General features: G+C 38.8%; 1 protein-coding gene across 1 annotated transcript; it reads left to right on the top strand.

Annotated features, from left to right (window-relative positions):
• Positions 1-547: 547 nt before the first annotated feature.
• RPF2 (ribosome production factor 2 homolog) lies at positions 548-16764 on the top strand. Its single transcript, XM_087718639.1, has 10 exons — positions 548-674; positions 2513-2645; positions 3508-3545; positions 5484-5523; positions 9109-9190; positions 9766-9842; positions 11028-11127; positions 11539-11641; positions 15140-15284; positions 16225-16764. Exons 1-10 carry the CDS (start codon positions 652-654, stop codon positions 16399-16401), a joined length of 918 nt encoding a protein of 305 aa, XP_087574765.1. The 5' UTR covers positions 548-651; the 3' UTR covers positions 16402-16764.
• The last annotated feature ends 6016 nt before the right edge of the window (positions 16765-22780 follow it).

Raw genomic sequence — 22780 nt, 5'->3', positions numbered from 1 at the left:
TAAGTATATAACGCATGGAAACTGACCAAGGAGAGATTTAATCTAGAAATAAGGAGGAACTTTCTGACATTGAGAACAATCAACCAATGGAACAGCTTCCCTTAGGAAATTGTGGGAGCTGCATCACTTGAGACTTTCAAGAAGAGATTGGATTGCCATTTGTCAGAAATGGTGTAGGGTCTTCTGCTTAAGTGGGGCGGGTTGGATTAGAGGACCTACAAGGTCCTTTCCAACTCTGTTAATCTGTTAATATAACATATCCAAGAACACCGCTTGTTGGGGACTCTTTATTTTCTATCTCTACTTTCCAACTCTGTTAATCTGTTAATGTAACATGTCCAAGAACACCGCTTGTTGGGGACTCTTTATTTTCTATCTCTACTTTCCAACTCTGTTAATCTGTTAATGTAACATGTCCAAGAACACCGCTTGTTGGGGACTCTTTATTTCTATCTCTACTTTCCAACTCTGTTAATCTGTTAATGTAACATGTCCAAGAACACCGCTTGTAGGGGACTCTTTATTTTCTATCTCTATGTTCCAGCCACTGCGGATATGATGTCACAACGTGATTTAAAAAAAAAACAACTTTCCGGTGGCCTCAGTTTGTCTGGTCCACGTGGGTGCTGCTAGCTATCCTGTACCGGGAAGATGGAGCCTTTAGACCGTGTGGTGTAAGTACCGGGTTTTCAGCACTGATCCGTTTTGAGTCCTTCTTTTTTTCCTTTAGGGTTATTAAATGAAAAGCATTTCTGGGTTCGTAAGGGCGGGGGGGGAAGCATTTGTGTAATTTGGAAATGATATGCGCAGGCTTTTATCAAGTTGGTGCGAAAAAAAGAAAAAGCCGGTTTTAGGCTTGCGGTTAAGCTTGGCATGAGATTTCACGGGTTCCTCCCGAACTCCCGCCGCTTATCTTCGGTTGGTAGAAATCTGCTTATAGCAAGCCTAAATATAGCGGTCTTAAACGACCAGCCAGCGATCAGTTTCCCCCGACTTGGTGTGAGGTCTACAACTCTGCCGGTGTTCACTTCGCTAATAATAGGCTTTGCGGGAAAATCACTAAATATCTTGAAACGGGGGAGGGGGGATCATTTTACTATATAATAAGAGGAAACATTGAATTTCTTGGTGGGATCCAGCTAAACTGCAGGGTTGTTGTTTTTTTATTAAGGAATGTTTCTTAATTTTAAGACTTTCGGGATCAGGTGTGTGTTTTCTCTTGAGACGTTGCAGTTACATGTCAAATGAAGTGAAATGAATGAATGCTTATTTGATAGGTACTACTACCAGTGGTGCATGTATGTATGCCTCTCCATGTTTTGGAATATGTGCTAATTTTACAGCAGACAGATATGAAATACAGTAGTTACAATCTGACAATTCTTTATTGGCCAAGTGTGATTGGACACACAATCTGACAAGTTTGTAAGTTCCTTTTGTTTCCTGCTTTGTTTCAAACCCTCTGGCTTTGTGATGTTTTGGTTTCGTGCTGGTGTTTGGATGGTTACAAATTTGGGTTCTATTTTATTCACTGGTATATCAAATAAAGTTAGTAATATTCTTGGAGAGAGTGGTGGTAGTTCTGATGGAAAATTATTTTTTCAACTTGCAAAAGAGGAATCCTGAAGCAGATGATGTATAGTTGTACTGGTTTCCCTGAGTGAAATGAAGTGAGGAATGAAGAGATGATGTGGGTGTGTAGTACCTATGGCAAGAGGTCATACTACCACAAACCAAGATAAGATATGCTGTTTTTCATCTTTGCAGTATGTAGTATCTTAGTTGGAGAGAAGAAAAACATTGGTCAATTATAAAGGAGAGATTCCAGGAATTATATTGCAACTTAGTTTTAATTTTTCAAACACTTAGATTGTCTCTTCCAGAGATATAAACAATGTATGTTGCTTTAAAATAGAAAACAATAATTAAATTATTGGCAGGCATAGAAAGAATGTGAGCAAGCTTTCCATTCTTTTCTTTCTTTCTTTATGCAGAAATAAAATTTAAACCATGGAGGAGGAATAAATATATTCAACTTTATTTTGCCCAATTCTTGAGAATGAATTGGAGATTGTAATTTCAGATAAATTCTGTCCAATTGGTAAAAAAAAATAGTCACATAGCCAATAACCTAAGGTTGGGTTTTACCCATTTAATGCATACTGTACAATACAGCTTATAATAATGTTTTTTAAAAAAAATACAAACCGAAACATCCAGACAGGGATCAAAAACCCAGCCTTGGCAACCTGGATTGAATCAGGCTAATCTTTTAGACTTCTGGATGCCTCACTTCAGTGAGTTGAGAGGCAGGTAGTCTTTCTCGGATGCATTGGATATCATTTTTCCTTTTCATCCATAGATTCAGTTCTGCTACTGGTTATATCATGTCTATATTTTTTATAAATTGTCGTTACGATTTTATGATGGGCAGCATTTAGGAGTGCTAAATAAAATAATATTTTGTGAAACTTCATTTGTTATTTGTTCGTTTGTTTTTTTTTCATGGCAGAAAGCCTAAAACAAAGAGAGCCAAAAGATTTCTTGAAAAAAGAGAGCCTAAACTGACAGAAAACACCAAAAATGCAATGCTCATAAAAGGAGGAAATGCAAATTTAACAGTAGCAGAAGTACTCAAAAATATTGTAAGTATGTTTAGAAATTTCTGCAAAAGTAATGGCACTTCTTTGGGAATTGGATCCAGAAAATATACAATGTAAACCAGTGGTTCTTAACATTTTTTTCACCACCGCCTCCCTTTACATATCTTTTGTGGCCCCAGACTCCCAAGGGTCAAGATTTAAAACAGTTAACATTTCTTCAAGCCTCCATGGACTCCCTGTGATAACATCGCCTCCCCAGGGATCCGCATACCACAGGTTGAGAACCACTACTGTAAATAATTCTTCAAGGACACTTGTCTTTAAGGGCTCCCATTATAAGCAGATCCTAGTGTTAGAGCTGGAGGAAGAAAAGTAGGTAAGAAAAAAGGAAAGGAAAAGGAAAATAGTTTTAAAACATTCCAGAGGAGGATACCTTCCATGAAGCTGACATCATTTTTTACTCTTATCAGAAGGACTCCCCAATTTGGCAAGGATAGTGTGAAAGTGACTTCCAGTAGCAAAGTGTTATCTGTTTTAATAAAACTGTAAGGATATGAGTAGGGAACAACAACGAAGGATACCAGATGTTAATATAATGTTGCTGTTCCATCACCATTGTGAGAGAATGTAATTGATCTCATTCAGATGAAACCTTTGTAGTGAGATGACAGTATTTGTGCTTCAGTGTTGCTATCAGAGTCTGCAAGGGATTAGCAGAGTTATTTGGTAGACCCATTACTGGAAACCTGCTAGTGATCTTAGTGAAGTCCTTCAGACACTCATTAATCTAGACTTTTATTTGTTCTAAATTGATGTAAACAAATATATTTCCTTTTTATCTGAAACATTTGAAGATTCGCATTGTTAAATGTGACTTCTAAACTAAAGTGTTCTTTTCTTATAGTATGCCCTGAAAAAGCCCTTTGCTGTGTTATATAAAAGGTAAGTGTTTTTTCTCTGATATTCAAATGTGATACAGATCTATGTGGTATTTGGTATATATGTGTATACACACTATTTTCCCGAAAATAAGACAACTGGAAGATAAGCCCTAATGCATTTGTGAGAGAAAAAATTAATATAAGACCCAGTCTTATTTTCAGGGAAACATGGTTATATTGTATATATATGAATGACACATACATATGCATGTACATTAACACATCATAATAGGATTGTGCAAAGCAGTTGAAAGAGGTGTTTTAAGGTCATCTAACGCTTCAGAGAAGGTCCAGCTACTTTAACAATTTAAAAAGAATGATAAAATATGCTTGTTGAATTCTTTGCATAATTTAACTTATATGTATGCACACACACACACACACAGATACATGCAAACACGTGCATGTACATAATTATACATACATGCACCCTAGTTTGTCAACCAGTACAACCTATGAAAAGTAGTTTTTAGGTTTCAAAACTTCTCCCCAAAACTGAGTTCAGTTTATCTGGAGATGAGTTTATCTGTGAGTATATGCAGCATGGTATCCATATATTACAGATAAGCCAACACTTGAATTTCTAATCAAAATCCTATGAAAAATATACCACCACAGATAAACCAATTATACATAAAATGTCAAGGATTGGCTTATCCACAAGAGGTATACTTTTTGTGGTATTTTGGTTTAACATTTGAGTGTCAGCTTATCGGCAGATGGGCTTATCCACAAGCATATGTGGTAGTTGAGGGATGTTTATGTTTAATGCAAAAAAAATCTATAAAACGCTGCACAATAGGAAGTGTACGTAACCAGGCAAATCATTTGATGTGTAACGCCTTATCTAATTTAATGCTTTTTAGATACTGTATTTTTCAGAGTATAAGAAGCACCGGAGTATAAGATCCACCAAGATTTTGAAGAGGCAAATTAAAAAAAAAGTTTTTGCATTCTTCAGACCTCCTAAAAACGGGCTGTTTTTCGGGAAAACGGGCCTGTTTTTTTTTTCAAAAAAGAGCATGAATAGTCTTTAGGAGGCTTGTAGAGTGCTTCTGGGGAGTGCCCCCCCAAATGAGCAAAAAATGGCCTGTTTTTCGGGAAAACGGGCCTGGTTTTTTTTTCCAAAAAAAGGCATGCATAACCTTTAGGAGGCTTCCAGAGTGCTTCTGGCCCATTTTTTACTCATTTCTGCCCTCCCCAGCCCCCAGGAGCACTCTGGGAGCCTCCTAAAGGCTATGCATGGCCATTTTGGTGAAGAGGGCGGGGTTTCGGGAGGCTAAAAATGCTGTATTCAGTCTATAAGACGCACTCAGACTTTCAGCCTCTTTTTTGAGGGAAAAGGATGCATTTTATATTCTGAAAAATACGGTATATACAGAATTTTATTAGCTCTGCTGACTGAAAAGATTGGGAGTTACCATCTAATCCACCTGGAGCGTATGTGCACAGGCCTTCTGTCACAGCACAAATACATTTCCAAAGAATTGTATAGTAATGAATGATAGCTCAGTATTGGAAGCAGTGATAGAAAGAGCCCTCCCATATTTCAAAGAGGTATTTCAGAAGCTGGAGACAAATTCTTTGCTGATACAGTACCCAAGAATATTTAATTAGTTGCTGTATGAACTGGTAAGGTAGTTCTGATGACCGACATTAAAAACGAATGGCATCGCAGTTCTCAGGTAAGAAAAGCAGCAGCATTTTATTTTAGATCAGTTTGCACATCAGGCTAAACCATGGTGTGTTCAGACAACATTCATTGACTTCTTCTAATGGCTGTTAAGTGCTAACTAGGAAGCTATAGGAGGAGGCATCCATGATTTGCTTAGCATATAATACGAACCAAGCAGGGTTTTTTTTGGGGGGGGGGGAGGGTGTTACTAGTTGTGGGTAGGTTAAAACAGGTATTTACGAGTTTTTTAAAAATATTTTTCAGAAAGAATATTACAAGGCCCTTTGAAGACCAGTCCTCTCTGGTGAGTATTAGGTTTAGGCTTATGTATGTGAGATAGAAAAATAGATCTAAACACTTTCTGGAATTGTGAAATTTAATTTAGTTACACAACATCCAGTTTGTATTGGCTATTCCCAACATTGTGCTAAATTAGCTCTCTCTTGTCTGATGTAAACTAAGAGGGTTTGGACTACAACTCTTCCTTTGTAGGAGAAATGATTGAAATTGCGTGCAAAGCATCTTGAGAGAGGAACTGCTGAGGGAGGTTTGTTACAATGCTGGAAACAAACAGTTGTGAGACAACTATATGTGCCACTGCCCATTGCATATCTTCTGCTACAGCCGTGATGAGTTTGAACATGTTGGTGGGTTTTTTAAAGCTATGATTAACATGTCATCTGAATCCAAAGCAGTTCTAAATACTAACAGTAATTTGTTTCAAACATGTCAGGATTAATTACAATCTGAATGACATAAATGTTGAGTGAATTAAGTTACTCTTTACCTACCATATTTTTCGGAGTATAAGACAGACCTTTTTCCCTCAGAAAAGAGGCTGGAAATCTGGGTGCATCTTATACACTGAATTCAGCATTTTTTGCCTCCCGAAGCCCCGCCCCTTCACCAAAATGGCCATGCATAGCCTTATGGAGGCTTTCAGAGAGCTCCTGGGGGCTGGGGAGGGCAGAAATGAGCAAAAAACAGGCTGGGTTTTTTTTGCTCAATTTTGCCTCCCCCCCCCTCCCAGGAGCACTCTATAAGCCTCCATAAGGCTATGCATGCAATTTTCTTGATAAACAAAACGGGCCATTTTTGCTCATTTGGGGCTCCCCACCCCCCAGGAGCACTCTGCAAGCTTCCCCAAAGGCTATTTGTGCCTTTTTTTTTTTTTTTTTTTTGAAAAAAAATGGGCCCATTTTCGCAAAAATCCAGCTGTTTTGGGGAGGTTTGCCAAGTGCAAAAACTTTTTTTTCCCCCTTTCGGAAAACTCTTTAGTTAGAGTGATTGATGAGAATTAGATTGATCAAGTGCTGTGCGAGCAGAAAAAAAGTCTTAGGTGCTGCAGATTGTCAGCGATTTCCTTCTCCAGCACGCAGATAAATACAGCTGGAAACATCTACCTACCTACTGTATTTCTCTCTCTCTCTCTCTCTCTCTCCCTCTCTCTCTCTCTCTCTCTCTCTCTCTCTCTCTCTCTCTCTCCCTCCCTCCCTCCCTCCCTCCCTCCCTCCCTCCCTCCCTCCCTCTACCTATGTACCTACCTACCTAACTACCCTCTCTCTCCCTACCTACCCACTGTATTTCTCTCTCTCTATCCCTCTATCTACCTACCTACCTACTTTTTTTTAATTTGCGTCTTCAAAACCTTGGTGCATCTTATACGCTGGTGCATCTTATACTCCGAAAAATACAGTATATACTACTAAAGCTCTTGTTCCCATAACTTTTAACTGGGCAAAATGATGCAGCATAGGGAACAATTATTGAACCAAGCTAACTTAGGCAACTTGCCTCCCATGCAATTTGTAAAAGTTATAAAAATAAAATTTTATAAAACATGACATAAAAATCATCACCCAACAGTTTATAACGCAATATAATGCTGTAAAACATTTCCTGTGGTTAACTCATGATGTTCATGGCTAGTTCAACATGGACTATTTTCAAAGCAGATATATCTGAATATCTCCCAGAATGTTAAAGTCCAGTAAAGGCAATATATTAGAAGCCCTTCCATTGTTTTTCTTTCATGTGCCTGCTCTATTCAGTCCTGTGGGAAGCTGGCAGGAATCAATTGAAGATTTGGAGGAATCTGATGAGGAAATGCCTCAGGAATGAGATGACCCAGTGGTCACAGGATATCTAGCTTAAGCTGAAAGCAATAATTTCTAGATTTCCTAAGCTTATGCTCTTTTTCAGTCAAACTGTGATGGTTAGCTTGGTATAGCTTGAATTGGGCCATGGAAACAAGTAAAATAAATATTGCTGTTATTTTATAAGTTCTCTAGTAATACAACTTTTTGCCTCTAGATGGATCTGTCGCAGAAAAGATAGCTGATCCTTTGCATTTACCAGCATATGATATTGTTATTATATTTTTATCCAGCTTTTTAAAATATTTACATTTCTATTTAGGTCAACTGAAGAGAGCAAACATGGCCAATATTTCTGCCTCCTATTTTCCTCACAAAAATATTTTCTAAGGCTTAAGAACGGTTTCCAGGCCTTATAGAAACATACTGTAGCTTGAGAAAGCAGAATATGTTTTGATTATAAGCTAAAAATGAGAATATTGTTTTTGCATATTTTTTCCTCTGTGGGTTACATTATGGGTGTGGAACAGTTATGAATAAAAAGGAACAATAATCCTATTGCTTTGGTTTATAACTTACCCTGAGGTCAGTGTATTCTCTTGTAAAGACGTTGAGAGAAGTTTGTTCTCAGTTTGAAGCTGTCATTATGTTAACCCAGAAAGAACTGGAATTTGAAAGAGTTATGTCAGATTTGGGGGCGGAGGGGGGACACAGTATTGGGTATTTTATAAATAGCATATTGTGATAACAATTTCTATTCAATTAATCTTTCTGAATTTCTGAAAAAGGATAACTGCAAAATCCATTGCTGATTTTGACCCAGAGTACTCCTTAGATTACTGATAAAAGAGAATATTTATAGCTCAGAGTTGCACATTTGGGTCATTGGTATTCTCTGAGCTCAGTTATTTTCTTGCAGACATTTCATTACTATACTAGGTAACATCACCAGTGCACTTTACAGCCACTGTTCATTCAGTAACTGGTTAGCAACCATTTGCAACTGCAACTCTAATAAACACTAGTAAAAAAAAAAACAATTTTCCAACCAATGCATGCCTTTGTGATTCTACACAACAGGAGTCTTCAGTGTGAAACTGATTTAGAGTCTGGTCAGTTTAGGCCAGGGGTGTCAAACGCGGCCCATGGGCTGCATCTGACCTACAGCAGGCCACGGAGTTGGCCCATAGGCTGTCCGGGAAACAGCGAGGAACCAGCCCCTGCCACCCGGAATCGGCCACACCCATCCACTTGGCTGCGATGACCAGGCCACCACACTCCCCGCCCCTCAAGGCCAAACAAAATCCCAATGCAGTCAACAATGGGATTGAGTTTGACACACCTGGTTTAGGCAGCAGATCATTCTTATTAACTAATTAAAGTCACAGTGCTAAACTTGTTACTGTGATGTTAGGGAAAAGCAGCTCAGGAAAAGATAGCTTGTTTAGGCAATCTCTACCTGCAGTCGGGCAAAAACGGGAAAAACAGGTCAGGCACAGAATACTGTATGAGAACTTTATCTGAATGAGACAGCAGCAGCTGGTTTTCTTTGCCGTGTCTGTCCCATGTTTGTTTGGCAACCATATCATTTAATGACCAAGTTTTCAGATCAGAATGCAATTTCTAAACAAGGAGAGGGTGGAAATGCAATTGGGAATGGTAAGCCGAAGGAATCTTCTCTTTTTGGCAAGATTTACAGTGGTATAATAGCTGCTTGGTCTTCTCAAATTATGCCTTGTGTTGTGTTCTGCAAAGCATTTCAATATATTTAAACCTCTGTGTTTTGTTATTAGGAATTTTTTTCTAAGAAGTCTGATTGTTCTTTGTTCCTGTTTGGATCTCATAGCAAGAAGAGACCTAATAATCTGACCATAGGTACCGTGTCTGGGTTTTTATTCATATAATTATTGTAGATTAGAGAAAGTAGATCAAGAGCCTCTCAGTGTGTGAAAACAAGCCTGTTGTTGTTTTGAGCTAAATAAATGGAATTTAAAGAAAAGGGTCAGTGGAGGAATTGTGGTCAAGGCCAGCTGATACAAGCTCATCTCTTTCAGGGTTACAATCAGTGCTTTGATACTTCTGCTTGGCTAACTTTGTCTGGAATCAAAGTTTCTCTATCATGTAACAATAAGCCATAATGCTAATTGTTTGATTAGCTCATTGCAGACTAGGCCAGTATGGTTTGCTGTAACTCACTGTTGTCAAGTGAGTTTGAGGAAATGTCTTGTTATGTTAGTTGTCAGGTCTTCTATTATTTTCTAATTTTTTAAGGAAAACATATGAATGCTATGTTTTCACAGGTATCATAAAGATGCATGAAGAATTGTATTTGTTAGAAACTTACTATGTGTATAAACCGTGTACCATAAAAAGGGGATTCATTTCTAAAATGTAAATGCATTGCATTGTCAAAAGACACATTTTAATTATCTTTCACTCTCTTTTGGTAGGTCGTATGTATGACTATCATATTCTGGATATGATTGAACTGGGCATTGAGAAGTTTGTTGCCCTCAAAGATATTAAGGTAACGTATTCCAAAATATCGCCAGTTCCTTGCTGACTTAATTTGTTGGGGGTGTATCTCTTTTCTCTCTGATTTCTGCTTCTAAATTGCTGTTTGATCAGTCTTTTAATGTATTAATAAAGGACAATATTTGTAGCTCAGGATTGACATGAGGGTCCTTGGTATTATCTGAGCTTGCTTGTTTTCTTGCAGAAGCTCCTTGCTACCACTGATGATGTTACCTAATTTGGGTAATGACGCCTGCCTGGATTAATCTCTACAGTTTTCTTGACAATTTAATTTAATTTTGCAGTAAACACTTTTTTGTGCTAACACTTTTAAACTGATATAAACAGAAAAATCAGGGATACTACTTGAAACTCAATGTGACTATAATCTGTGAAAGAGTATATCTTTGTCCAGGAATCTTTTCCCATGGTTTGTTCCCATTATACTTCACTGGAATCTGCTTTTTAAACTTGGGTGATGGGATTGTCAGTGAAGAAGCTGTAGTTTGCTACAGTCCAGGTGGCTTGAAATTGGGTAGTCAAGTCCAGCCAGCTGTGATGGGTTACTGCTTTTGATTGACAACATCAGCTGCTCTACTTGTTCCAAGAATTCCAGGATATTTAAGCTGTTACTTTTGGCTGACATTCCCAGGGCAGTGTTTACCAGTGGTCTGTCACCTGATTTAAATAAAAACTTAGAAGATCAAATTGGTTTCAGCAGCTTAAGCCGGCCTATATTGAAACTTATTTTTAACCATATGTAACTATAGGAGCACCTGCTTTGTTTTTAGACAGTAAATGTATATATCACAGTGCAGTGTCTTAGAAAAAAGATTTTTCTGATATGATGGCTCTCATTTCAGTTTTTATGAGCATATCAAAGAATAGTTAACTTTTGAAGTGCCTAATTTTTTTGGGTTACTTGTTTAATTGCCTATTTAAATTTAAATATGTTGCCCACTAAATATATTGGGTTGTAGTTCCCAGAATTCTCAGTTACTGCAGACAACTGGGAGTGTAATCCCACCATATCCAGAAAAGGAACATCTGAGCTGCCAGTTAACATTGGCAAGGTCTACCCAGCAAGTCTGTTCCTGTTGTGAGTGAGCTGGTGATAGGTCTTCTGGGATACTTTTTCTCCTTCTCTTGGTCCTCTGCCAACCTTTTTTGTTCTTTAATCTTTTAATTTTTTTAATAGAACAGCAAGTGTCCAGAGGGAACAAAGCCCATGCTGATATTTGCAGGAGATGCTTTTGACATTGATGAGGAACATAGAAGGTTAAAAAGCCTTCTAATTGGTAAGCCATTTGAGTTAACCTGCTAGTGTCATACAGACCTGTTTCCTAAACTTTTTTGCTTTCAGGATCCCTTTCCATTTTTAAAAATAATGGAGGACCCCCCAAAAAGCTTCTTCCTTTTGTATGGGTTATATTTATTTATATTTGCCATAGGAAAAAATAAGTTTGTTATTGAATCTTGTAAAAATATTAAATCCAGTAGATATCAACATAAGATATTTTTCATGAAAAAACTATTTTTAAACTAATAAAATGAATAATCAGAAAAGTTACATTATTAGATGTATGCCAATATCTTTAATATCTTGCAAATAATTTTGTTTTTGCACACCCCAAAGAGAGTCTTAAGGGATCCCAGGCATCCTTGGACCATCTTTTCAGAACTGACTCTTGCTCTTTTTTGCCCTTCAGATTTTTTCAGAGGCCCTGTTGTGTCCAGTATTCGTCTGGCCGGCTTAGAACATGTTCTGCATTTCACAGCAGTGGATGAAAAGATCTATATGAGAAGTTACAAGTAAGTCTGTGTGGTGCTTGGATATGTGCCACAATGTGCAGTCATACACTGACTAGGACTAGAGATGTGGTACATTTGTGCATGTTTGGATTAGAGCAGTGTAGGACAGGCGTTTTAGGTGGGAAAAAGTCTAATTTCATCTTTTCAGGCTGGCTTTCCATGGTATTATCCCACAGATTATAAAGTATTGCATTGTGTGGTACACCTGCTGTCTGTGTGAAATGGCTGAAGACCCAATTAAAATGTTACTTTAAATCCTCATCTACTTAGAAGAAGAAGAATGTTACAGGCATATTAATTGTACTTAGAGATTTTATTTTCAAGCCAAACATGTTGACAAAAACTATAGATTCTCGGCACTAGCAAAGTGCATATGAAATACATATATCCACAAGCAAGTTCTTTCTCCGAAAAATTTCCCCAGAAAACGCACACCAAAGTACTCTCCTTTTAACCAGGAGGTACTCTATTATTTCTACAATATTCCTTGTGGTTCAAACTATCCAGTTATGATTGGCTTTGTCAATATTGCTCTCCCACTGTGTTAATATTCATTAACCTTTACTGTGCTAACACAGCTTAATGTCACCTATTTTGCAGTAAAGCCCCACTGTATTCTCTCCTTGAAGGTTTATCTAGATTTAATTATCTATTTTGGATTATAGAATAACTATTAGCTTCATATTGTTATCTTTGGAAATTCAGGGTTTGGAATAGAGTGATAGTTGAATACTGATATCCCTACTTTTCTGTTCTTTGCATTTCTCCAAAAGCTGAACATAGACATGAGACCTGTTTACAAACTGTTGATCTCAAATTCCCTCTGCTTTGCTATGATCTCATTTCTGGTTTATTATGACCCACATACATTCATCTTGGTTTCTTAATATGTTTGAAATATTAGGGCCACTTGTCTTCTGTGAATATAAAACATATTACTATATACGTACTGAGATAAATTCTCAGAAGTTTTCATACAACATGACCATATCTGGAATATCCCAAACTTCGAGAATTCTTTTTGAATCCTGTATAGAATCCAATCATAAAAATTTAGTTTCATGTGGCTATGCAACTGTCCAAAGTCTAGGGTGTGAAGTTTTATCATAGTCTCTCTGTCTCTCTTTCGTAAGATAAAAGAAGGAGGTTGGAACATAAGATCAGAGTATATGATCACCAATGTTTATAATCTAATAATATCCCAAACTTTGAGAATTCTTTTTGAATCCTGTATAGAATCCAATAATAAAAATTGAGTTTCATGTGGCTATGCAACTGTCCAAAGTCTAGGGTGTGAAGTTTTATCATAGTCTCTCTGTCTCTCTTTCGTAAGATAAGAGAAGGAGGTTGGAACATAAGATCAGAGTATATGATCGCCAATGTTTATAATCTAATAATATCAGACCTATTATATTATGCTTGGTTGACTAACCATCTCTGGAGAGAATAATGAGAAAAGAATAAATCAGACATATGTATCAGTCTGAAGATTTTGGAAACTGCTTCCACTTGTAAGCTGCACAATACAGGGAAATTCCGGCTGTTGAAAATTTTTAAATGTTTTAATTAATATCATGAATGCCCTCAAAATTAACTGCAGTTGTCAATCTTCTAAGTGTTAATGAGCAGGAATATAATTTAGATGCAATAAGAACAGGGTTTCGGATAAGATTATAAAAGGAATTTGCTTTACTTTCAAATGATGAAAGACAGAATAGAGAAGACATTGTTTACCTGTACCAGCTCATTGTTATGAGCTGGTACATCTGTTTTCACAGGGACACGGTGGCTCAGTGACTAAGACACTGAGTTTGTCAATCAGAAAGGTTGGTAGGTTGGTGGTTAGAATCCCTAGCACCACGTAACAGAGTGAGCTCCCGTTATTTGTCCCAGCTTCTGCCAATCTAGCAGTTCAAAAGCATGGGAAAAATGCAAGCAGAAAAATAGGAACCACCTTTGGTGGGAAGGTAACAGTGTTCTGTGCACCTTCGGCATTTAGTCATATTGACTACATGACCACAGAGATGTCTTCGGATAGCGCTGGCTCTTTGGCTTTGAAACAGAGATGAGCACTGCCTCCTAGAGTCGGAAATGCCTAGCACATATGTGCGAGGGGAAGCTTTACCTTTACATCTCTTTTCAAACTTAGTCATGTCTGATATTTATTAATCCAGCTTTGGCACTGCAACATTCTACCTGTTGTGCATGTTTTTAAACAATTGGTATATGGAAGGGAACTTGGGACTGATGAACCAAGAAGTATATTAATTAAGAATTAATATTAATGAATTTATGTTAAAGTATATTAATTGCAGCTAGCTGCTCTTAGGCTACAATTGGTTATTTCTGTGTGTAATTTCAACAAGGATGGAGAAGAAATTACTCAGCTATCCTTCAACCAATCCATTTCCCTTACGAGATGATCGGGCTTCTATTTTGGAAACTGAATTGCACCAAGTCCTTAGTTTTAAAATTAAATATGGATCAAAAATAAACCGATGAACAACTGGATGTCTCTATTGCTTTAATAGTAGATGGGGAGTATGTATAAAGAAAGGGACAGAACTGAATGATGCCAATGGTAAAATGGGCATATGGTGATGAGGACAGTATCCAGCTGTCTTCTAGACACAGCAGAATGATGTTGAAGTTTTGTTTTTTCTACCCAGACTTTAAATTTGGAGGCATACAGGAGGAGAAGGAAGAAAAAAAAATATTGTATAGGTTTTTTTCCAAATGTAGATACTAAAATCTAATTGCCCAGTTAGATGCTTCAACCCAAAACCCAGCAGTTCATCTTTGTCCAATGCTGACCAATATTTGAACTTCCTTGCCATTTTCACCATTTCTGCTGTTCCCCCCCCCCCACACACTTTTTTTCTTTCTCTATCTCTTTTATCCAAGCTGCATTCTTGTTGTATTTCTGTTGTTTTTTCCTACAATATATCCTGTACCTTTAATTTATTTTCTATAACTTCTTTAATAATATTTTGGCACTATTTGATTTCATTAAATTTCTCCCTTTGAAAGTTAGTATAAGCCCAAAAAGGACATTATAAATTAATGCTTACCTCAAAATACTCTTCTACAAAATAAGCCAAAGTATGTTATCTTTATGGTAAATGAAACAATATTTTCTATCTCTCAAAAGCTTATGGCCATTATTCCTCATGGTGTTTCTCCAGAAAGAATCTATGGAGAAAGGGCTGCTTACATTCCTTTGGAAAGCAAAATTTATGGCATATTGTGGGGTGCTCCTTTCTGCTTAGTCCTGATCATGATTATACACTACTTGGTTTTAGTAAATATTTATCCATTGATATTTTTAATATAGACCTGATATAGTTTTGTGCTTTGGCGTGAGATATTGATATGAACTGCATAGAACTGATTTGTTCTTTGTACTGAACTGTCTGGAAGAAGGAGGATTGCTACAAGGATTCGAATGTCAGATGAACTAATCACATAAGGTTTTTTTCCCCTTGTCCTATTTTCAAGGGTGTTATTGAAAAAGTCTGGTTGTAAAATACCAAGGATTGAACTTGAAGATATGGGACCCTCATTAGATTTGGTAATAAGGAGAACACATTTGGCATCAGATGATCTGTATAAACTGTCACTAAAGCAGCCTAAAGCTCTCAAGGTATGTAGGCAAGTCTTTATACATTTAGGCCAGGAAAATCTGCCCCAAGTGCAGAACTGAAAGTGATACATAACTGAAAATATATATATTTTCTGTTTGTGGATCAGAGCAACTGAACTACAACTCTTTATAGTTATGTTTACTTAATTAAATCCACTAATATGTGCTACCCCATTTTTCTTAAGGTACTTTAAGGATTATTTTAGATTACAAATGTCCTTTGAATTTACTTTGGAAATGATGGTTGCTTGTCTTATTTGTAGTCACCATTTATTTAATTGAGGTAGGGATTTCCTTGTATGTATGCCTTCAAGCCAGTCTTGATTTCTGGCAACTGCCTGGACTAATCCCTGCAGTTTTCTTGGCAAAATTTGGGAAGTAGTTTGCTATTGCTGCCTTCTTAGACTGAAAGAGAATGACTTTATCCCTAAAGCAGGACTAGAACTCATGGTCTCCCAGTTTCTAGGCTGGTTCCTTAGCTATACCAAACTGGCTCTCCATGGTTGTGTTTAGATAATACCATAAAGAGCTAACTTGACATGACAGAGTTAGTCTAATTTTGTAATCCTTAAATCGTTGTTTGTGGAGTTTTTGCAAATTAAACCAGTTTTCTCTAACTTGACTGCCTTCCTCGTATGACGTATGTGGGTCAACCTACTGGGCTCCTGATGAGAATTCTGGGAGGAGTCGGAACATTGGAAGGCAATAGAGTTAGGGAGCGTTAGAATTGAACTTGGTCCACAAATGAGAGAGTAATACAATTCTCCAGATGACATAGCTTTGTTTCTCCTAATTAACTTAAATTAGGTGAAATAATGAAGTAACTAATTAGATTTCAATTGTAATGGAAGGACATTTTCCGGTCGTTATTGGAGAAGGATTTCATTTTGAAGAAATGTCATTCTAGATCACAAAAATGGGCATTTTCTTGTATTTCTAGCCAAAGAAGAAGAAGAATGTCTCTCATGATGTCTTTGGGACAAAATATGGGCGGATACACATGCAGAAACAGGACCTGGATAAACTGCAGACTAGAAAACTGAAAGGTTTAAAGAAAAGACCGTCTGAAAAGAAAACTGAAGATGGAGGAGATCCAAAGAAACTAAAGTTGGAATGAGAAGTTTAGACTGGAAGGAGCATTTGAATTTGGCTCCTATCAGTGAAATGCCATATAAACTTAAACCTTACTTCATGTAAATTTTACTATTTTGCCTTTTTCTGAAGATGTTTTTAAACAATGGAGGATCTTAATAATTTTTTTCTAGTCAAGTTTACCTGATCTTTTATACAGATATGTATATAATGGCTTGAGGCCATTATAGGTGCTTGACCTTGCCATAATCTTTTCCCAATCGTGATCATAAATTATTTAGAATATAAAATATATCATTTGTTTATTTTTTCCAGGGGTTTGGAACAGATTTTCTTGAAGTTATATAGAGCTAACGCCTTGTCTAGAAATAAAGAACAATTTCTAGAATGTTTTCGGCCTACATCCTTTCAATATGTTGTTGGTTGACTGCTGTGAGTTAAGTCTGTATTCTTATTTATCATCATTGCTGTTTACCAATCTGGGTTGTTGTCTTTCCATATATGTCTGGATTTCAAGAACCAGAATTCTGAGCAAATAACCATGCTTGCTGGAAATTCTAAGAGCTTAATATTTTTGGATTATAGTATATATTCTTGCTTTAGGGAAGAGCAACAAAAGCTGCAGGCATTGCAAAAAGAAAGAAAGCAACCAATGTACATGCCTATAAACAAACGTATCCATCATGCTATGAAATACTGATACCCAATTAATGTACAGCGAGAAAACAAAACAAAAAAAATCCTTGCCTGGGAAGATTTGTTTGAGCAGAGTCCAATTTGTTATCAAGATAGCTCTTCAGCTTCTGTATTCATTTCTACATTTCCAACCCACATAATCCAGAGATTCTTCAGCCTACATAGTATTAAAAGTATTAAAAAATACCAATCCACAATTTAACAACTATAAAGAGTAAAACAATACCATCCAAATAGAAAATTACAAACAATGATAATAGAAAATGAAGGTGGCATGACAATATCAAGAGAAGGTTCTCCACAATAACTCTGCCCTTAAAAACCTCCAAAACAGGGGAGGCTGCTCCATAGTGCCACTCCCAACCCAGAAAAGCAATGCCTCCCAGACCTCCCCAAAACATGGCATCATATATAGTTTTTCTTTCTGTGACCTAATTGGTCATAGGACACAGGGTGAAACTTTAGTTTTTACTGAGGTCTTATTTTCAAAGTCTTTTCAGATAGATGCTGATATTCTCAGAACCTGTTACACAAACACTTCAATATCCAATAAGGGCCAGGGTTGTTTCTTTTTAATAAAGAAGAATTTATGCTACAATCTAAATTGGGCATCCATCTCATTCTGAGAGTCAGGGGTTGAGGTGGTTAACAAAAACAAAAATTCAAACTAAAAAGCATCTTCTTTTAGGTACCAAGAAGGAACTTTAATTGATTGCTTATCCTTTATAATGTGATATATAAGAGTTCATTCATTTCCCCCTTATTCAAGTGGAAAGTTAAGTTGTTTGTTCAAAATCTTTCCAAATCTATAATTCATTGTTAAAGATGGCTCTCTTTTTCCTTATTTATCTCTTTGAAAATTAGTGTGATTTAATTATTTGGCACACATGTCATAAAAATGAGTGGAAGATAGCGAGAAATGTGAATACACTTGTCATTTTCTTTTAATCAGTTGCTGATGGCAATGCCTTAATTATAATTTTTTTTATTGTTCAAGATGCCCTGAATAACATAATGTTTGAAATTATTTCGGTTTCCACTTGACAGCACATTATTGAACAAGCTGATTTTTGTGATGTATGTTGGAGTGATTACTTTCCTCCATTCTTTAGTTTCTGAAAAAAATGTTTGATGCTTCAATAATCATAAAGAGGCCACATGTGGAGATAGTTTAGATATATTTTTTTTTTAGATTTTATTTAGCATTTATAGGCCGCCCTTTTCCCTGAGGGGACTCAGGGCGGCTTACAATAGTAAGGGAAGGGGAGTGAAAGACAAAATACAGAAAAAAAATGTGAAATAACTAAAAGGTACTAAAACACAACATTCACTCAGCATTCGGGAGGGGCAAGAAAATTTATCCCCAGGCCTGACGGGCTAGCCAGATCTTGAGGGCTGTGCGGAAGGCCTGGACTGTGGTCAGGGTACGAATCTCCACGGGGAGATTGTTCCATAGCGTCGGAGCAGCAACTGAGAAGGCTCTCCTCCGGGTGGTCGCCAGTCGGCACTGACTGGCGGATGGAATACGGAGGAGGCCCGCTCTATGCGATCTGATGGGACGCAGGGAGGTTATTGGCAGGAGGCGGTCTCTCAGATAGTCAGATCCACTACCATGGAGCGCTTTATGGGTGGTAAGTAAGACCTTGAATTGCACCCGGAGATCTACAGGCAGCCAGCGCAGCTCGCGGAGGATAGGTGTTATGTGGGCGAACCGAGGTGCGCCCACAATCACTCGCGCGGCCGCGTTCTGTACTAGCTGAAGTCTCCGGGTGCTCTTCAAGGGCAGCCCCATGTAGAGCACATTGCAGTATTCCAGCTTAGAGATCACAAGGGCTCGAGTGACTGTCGTGAGAGCCTCCCGATTCAGGTAGGGCCGCAACTGGCGCACCAGGCGAACCTGGGCAAATGCCCCCCTGGTCACAGCTGATAGATGGTGATCAAAACTCAGCTATGGATCCAGGAGGACTCCCAAGTTGCGGACCCTATCTGAGGGGTATAAGTTTTGTCCCCCCAGCCTGATTGATGGTACGGTGGTCAAATTATTGGGAGGAAAACACAACAGCCACTCGGTCTTGTCTGGGTTGAGCACCAGTTTGTTTGCTCTCATCCAGTCTTTAACAGCTTCCAGACCCTGGTTAGATAGTAAGTTTTTATGAGCAGCATTAGATATGTTTGGTTAATGGAGTCAAATGGAACAGATATGCTTATGATGAAAAAGTTGAATTTAAATATATTATTTAAATACATAGTTAGATTTTATACCTTGATTTAGACCAAGATGAGGAAAAGGCAAATTTTATTAAAACTAATTTGTCCATTTAAAATTGTACATCATTTTTAAACAGACAATAATTTAACACAGACACATAAAGGAAGTAACTCTTTCAAAAGCTAACTAGTTGCAATGCTAATGTTTTTCCTACCCAATTTGCTGCTTGTTGTTGATATATATTGTGGGTGTACACAAGCCCTGAATTACACTGAAGCACAAGCCCTGAATTACACAAGGAAGTTTTGGGTTTTTTTTAATGGAAGGAGATTATCTTCTAACCTAAATGGTTGAAGTCAGAAAAAACAATTGGAGTGAGATAATGATACAAATTCTTAGGTTGGGGGGGGGCACAGAAATGAGCAGTGGGCAGCATTTACAAATGAGATGCAACCTAGTGTTGATTTTAAATTATCAGAGAAAAAAACGCTATGAAAATGGAAAAGCATCAGTGTTGTTGTTGAGAACGTCCAATTCCTGGCGGACAAGGTTGCTCGGCTTCGGGCGGACCTGGACTCCAATTTAGCAGACCCAGCCGAGGCACTAAGGGATAATCTGGTAAGTCATCTCTGGATTGATTTTCAAACTGTTACCCCTGAGGACGTGGACAAGGCGATGAGAGCTGTAGGTGCCTCCACATGCGTGCTGGACCCGTGCCCCTCCTGGCTGGCTGTAAACAGCAGGGAGGTGACACGGGGCTGGATCCAGGCGGTTGTTGCCGCCTCCCTTTGGGAGGGGGTCTTTCCCCCCGCTCTAAAGACGGCGGTGGTGAGACCCCTCCTGAAGAAATCATCTTTGGATCCAGCCGTTTTAAACAACTATCGTCCAGTCTCCAACCTCCCCTTTCTGGGGAAGGTTGTTGAGAAGGTGGTGGCCTTTCAGCTTCAGCGGTCCTTGGAGGAAGCTAGTTATCTAGATCCATTCCAGTCAGGCTTCAGACCCGGCTACAGCACAGAAACCGCTTTGGTCGCATTGACCGATGATCTCTGGAGAGCCAGGGATGGAGGCCACGCCTCCATCCTGGTACTCCTTGACCTCTCGGCGGCTTTCGATACCATCGACCATGGTATCCTTCTGCGACGACTGCGGGAGGTGGGGGTGGGAGGCACTGTTCTACGGTGGTTCTCCTCTTACCTCTCGGACAGGTCGCAGTCGGTGTTAGTCGGAGGGCAGAGATCGACCCCTAGGCCCCTAACGTATGGGGTGCCGCAGGGTTCGGTCCTGTCCCCCCTTCTTTTTAATATCTACATGAAACCGCTGGGCGAGATCATTCGACGGCACGGGATAAAATACCATCAATATGCGGACGATACACAGCTGTATCTGTCCGCCCCGTGCCAACTCAATGAAGCGATGGATGTGATGTGCCAGGGTCTTGAGGCCATTAGAGACTGGATGGGGGTTAACAAGCTTGTACTCAATCCAGATAAGACCGAGTGGCTGTTGTGCTTCCCTCCCACTAATTGGCCCAGTGCTCCATCTCTCAGGCTGGGGGGTCAAATTATACGCCCCTCAGATAGGGTCCGCAACTTGGGAGTCCTCCTGGATCCACAGCTGACTTCGAGCATCACTTGTCAGCTGTGACCAGGGGGGCATTTGCCCAGATTCATCTGGTGCGCCAGTTGCGCCCCTACCTGAACCGGGAGGCCCTCACAACAGTCACTCGTGCCCTTGTGACCTCTAGGCTGGAGTACTGCAATGTGCTCTACATGGGGCTGCCCTTGAAGAGTATCCGGCGACTTCAGTTGGCTCAGAATGCGGCCGCGCGAGTGATTGTGGGTGCACCTCGTTTCACCCACGTAACACCTATCCTCCGTGAGCTGCACTGGCTTCCTGTTGCTCTCCGGGTGCGCTTCAAGGTGCTACTTATCACCTACAAAGCCCTTCATGGTATTGGGTCTGGGTACTTGAGAGACCGCCTATTGCCAATTACCTCCACCAGACCGATCAGATCGCATAGATTAGGCCTCCTCCGAATTCCATCAACGAGCCAATGTCATCTGGCAACTACCCGGAGGAGGGCCTTCTCGGTGGCTGCTCCGACCCTCTGGAACGAACGCCCCGTGGAGATTCGTACCCTCACCACCCTCCAGACCTTCCGCACTGCCCTTAAAATCTGGCTATCCCAGCAGGCCTGGGGCTAAGGACCTAACCCCCACCCGAATGGTATGACTGTTGTGTTATCTTTTAACAATGTATTGTATTTTGTTCATGACTTGTTTGTCCTCCCCTCCCCTGACTTGTGAGCCGCCACAGGGAAAAGGGCGGCATACAAATAAAGGAACTGAACTGAACGTAAGTGGAATCCAGTTGTATCTCAAAAGCAAGTTTACTTGGTGACCGTATTATTTAGTTTTACTATATAGCTGTCATGTATATGTTTTCATTCATTTATAAATGTAAGAGAGAGCATTTTGTGTCAAGCATTTGTATGAAAGTAGGAATGAACCTGTATCAGAGATACAGTATTTGAGAGACATTCAAAATAGGATGTAGAAGCAGAATGACTTGTTCTAGGAGATTTCAGTTTATGCAGCATGTGTAAGAATATTAGAAAGAACACTTTTATGAAGATTTAGGAATAACAGTTTACAGAACAAGAGACAGTTCTCAAAACACAAAATCTGCAGAACATTGAGTTTCCATGTGAACCGGATGATGTGATAGCACTTAGGCCTTAGGTGGAAAAATACTAGGAAGTATGAGAAGAGTAGCAAGCTGAAACTAGCCAAGCTTGTCAGAAATTATAAAAATAGATGGGAACAGCATGTACCCTGTTTGGGGCCCTCATAGCTTAAAAGCACCTTGTAGCTGCTGCTGCATAGTTTATAAGATCCATGGACCTGTGCGGTAGAAATATTATTGTGATGTAATAATTGATCTTATTTTCACTATCTGTGATTTTGTTATGGTAAAGCTGTGTGTGTGTGTGTCTACCTCCCATTCTGTCTTTCCATCCTTCCATAACATTGCAACCCAATCACAACAATGGATTCACAATTTGTGTTAATCAAAGTTGTGCTGAATAGGCTCACAGTACAAAGGAGTAAGCAAAATTGTTTTGGTACATGTCTCATGCTAAATAGTGATTTGTTTGATTGTGGCTTAGTGCATTCTATGGGTGAATCCATTGTGTCTTCTAGGCCACGGGTCGTGGTTTTGTACTATATGTGATGTCAGACTTTGGGATTAATCAACAAACAGTAATCAATCTGACCCTAACATATTAACAATATGCTTTCACAAGATTGCACTAATTTCCTTCACTTTGTCCAGGTGTTCCTGTAAGATTTTTAGCTTTAGAATATTTCTTCCAAGCCATGTAATCCGGTTACCGGGAATAAATCAGGGTTTGTTTTTTCTTGCTTTCCTTTGTGGTTGACTAGCACGAAGGATTTGTTTGGTAAATATATTGTCCTCTATAGCAGTCCTGTAGTTT

This window comes from Thamnophis sirtalis, unplaced genomic scaffold (genome assembly GCF_051295495.1).
Source record: "Thamnophis sirtalis isolate CommonGarterSnake01/CBP01778 unplaced genomic scaffold, rThaSir2_p1.2 scaffold_6, whole genome shotgun sequence".
In the NCBI taxonomy this organism is placed as follows: domain Eukaryota; kingdom Metazoa; phylum Chordata; class Lepidosauria; order Squamata; family Natricidae; genus Thamnophis; species Thamnophis sirtalis.
The sequence above is the reverse complement of the archived record's forward strand: the minus strand, read 5'-3'. Positions and strand labels throughout refer to the sequence as shown.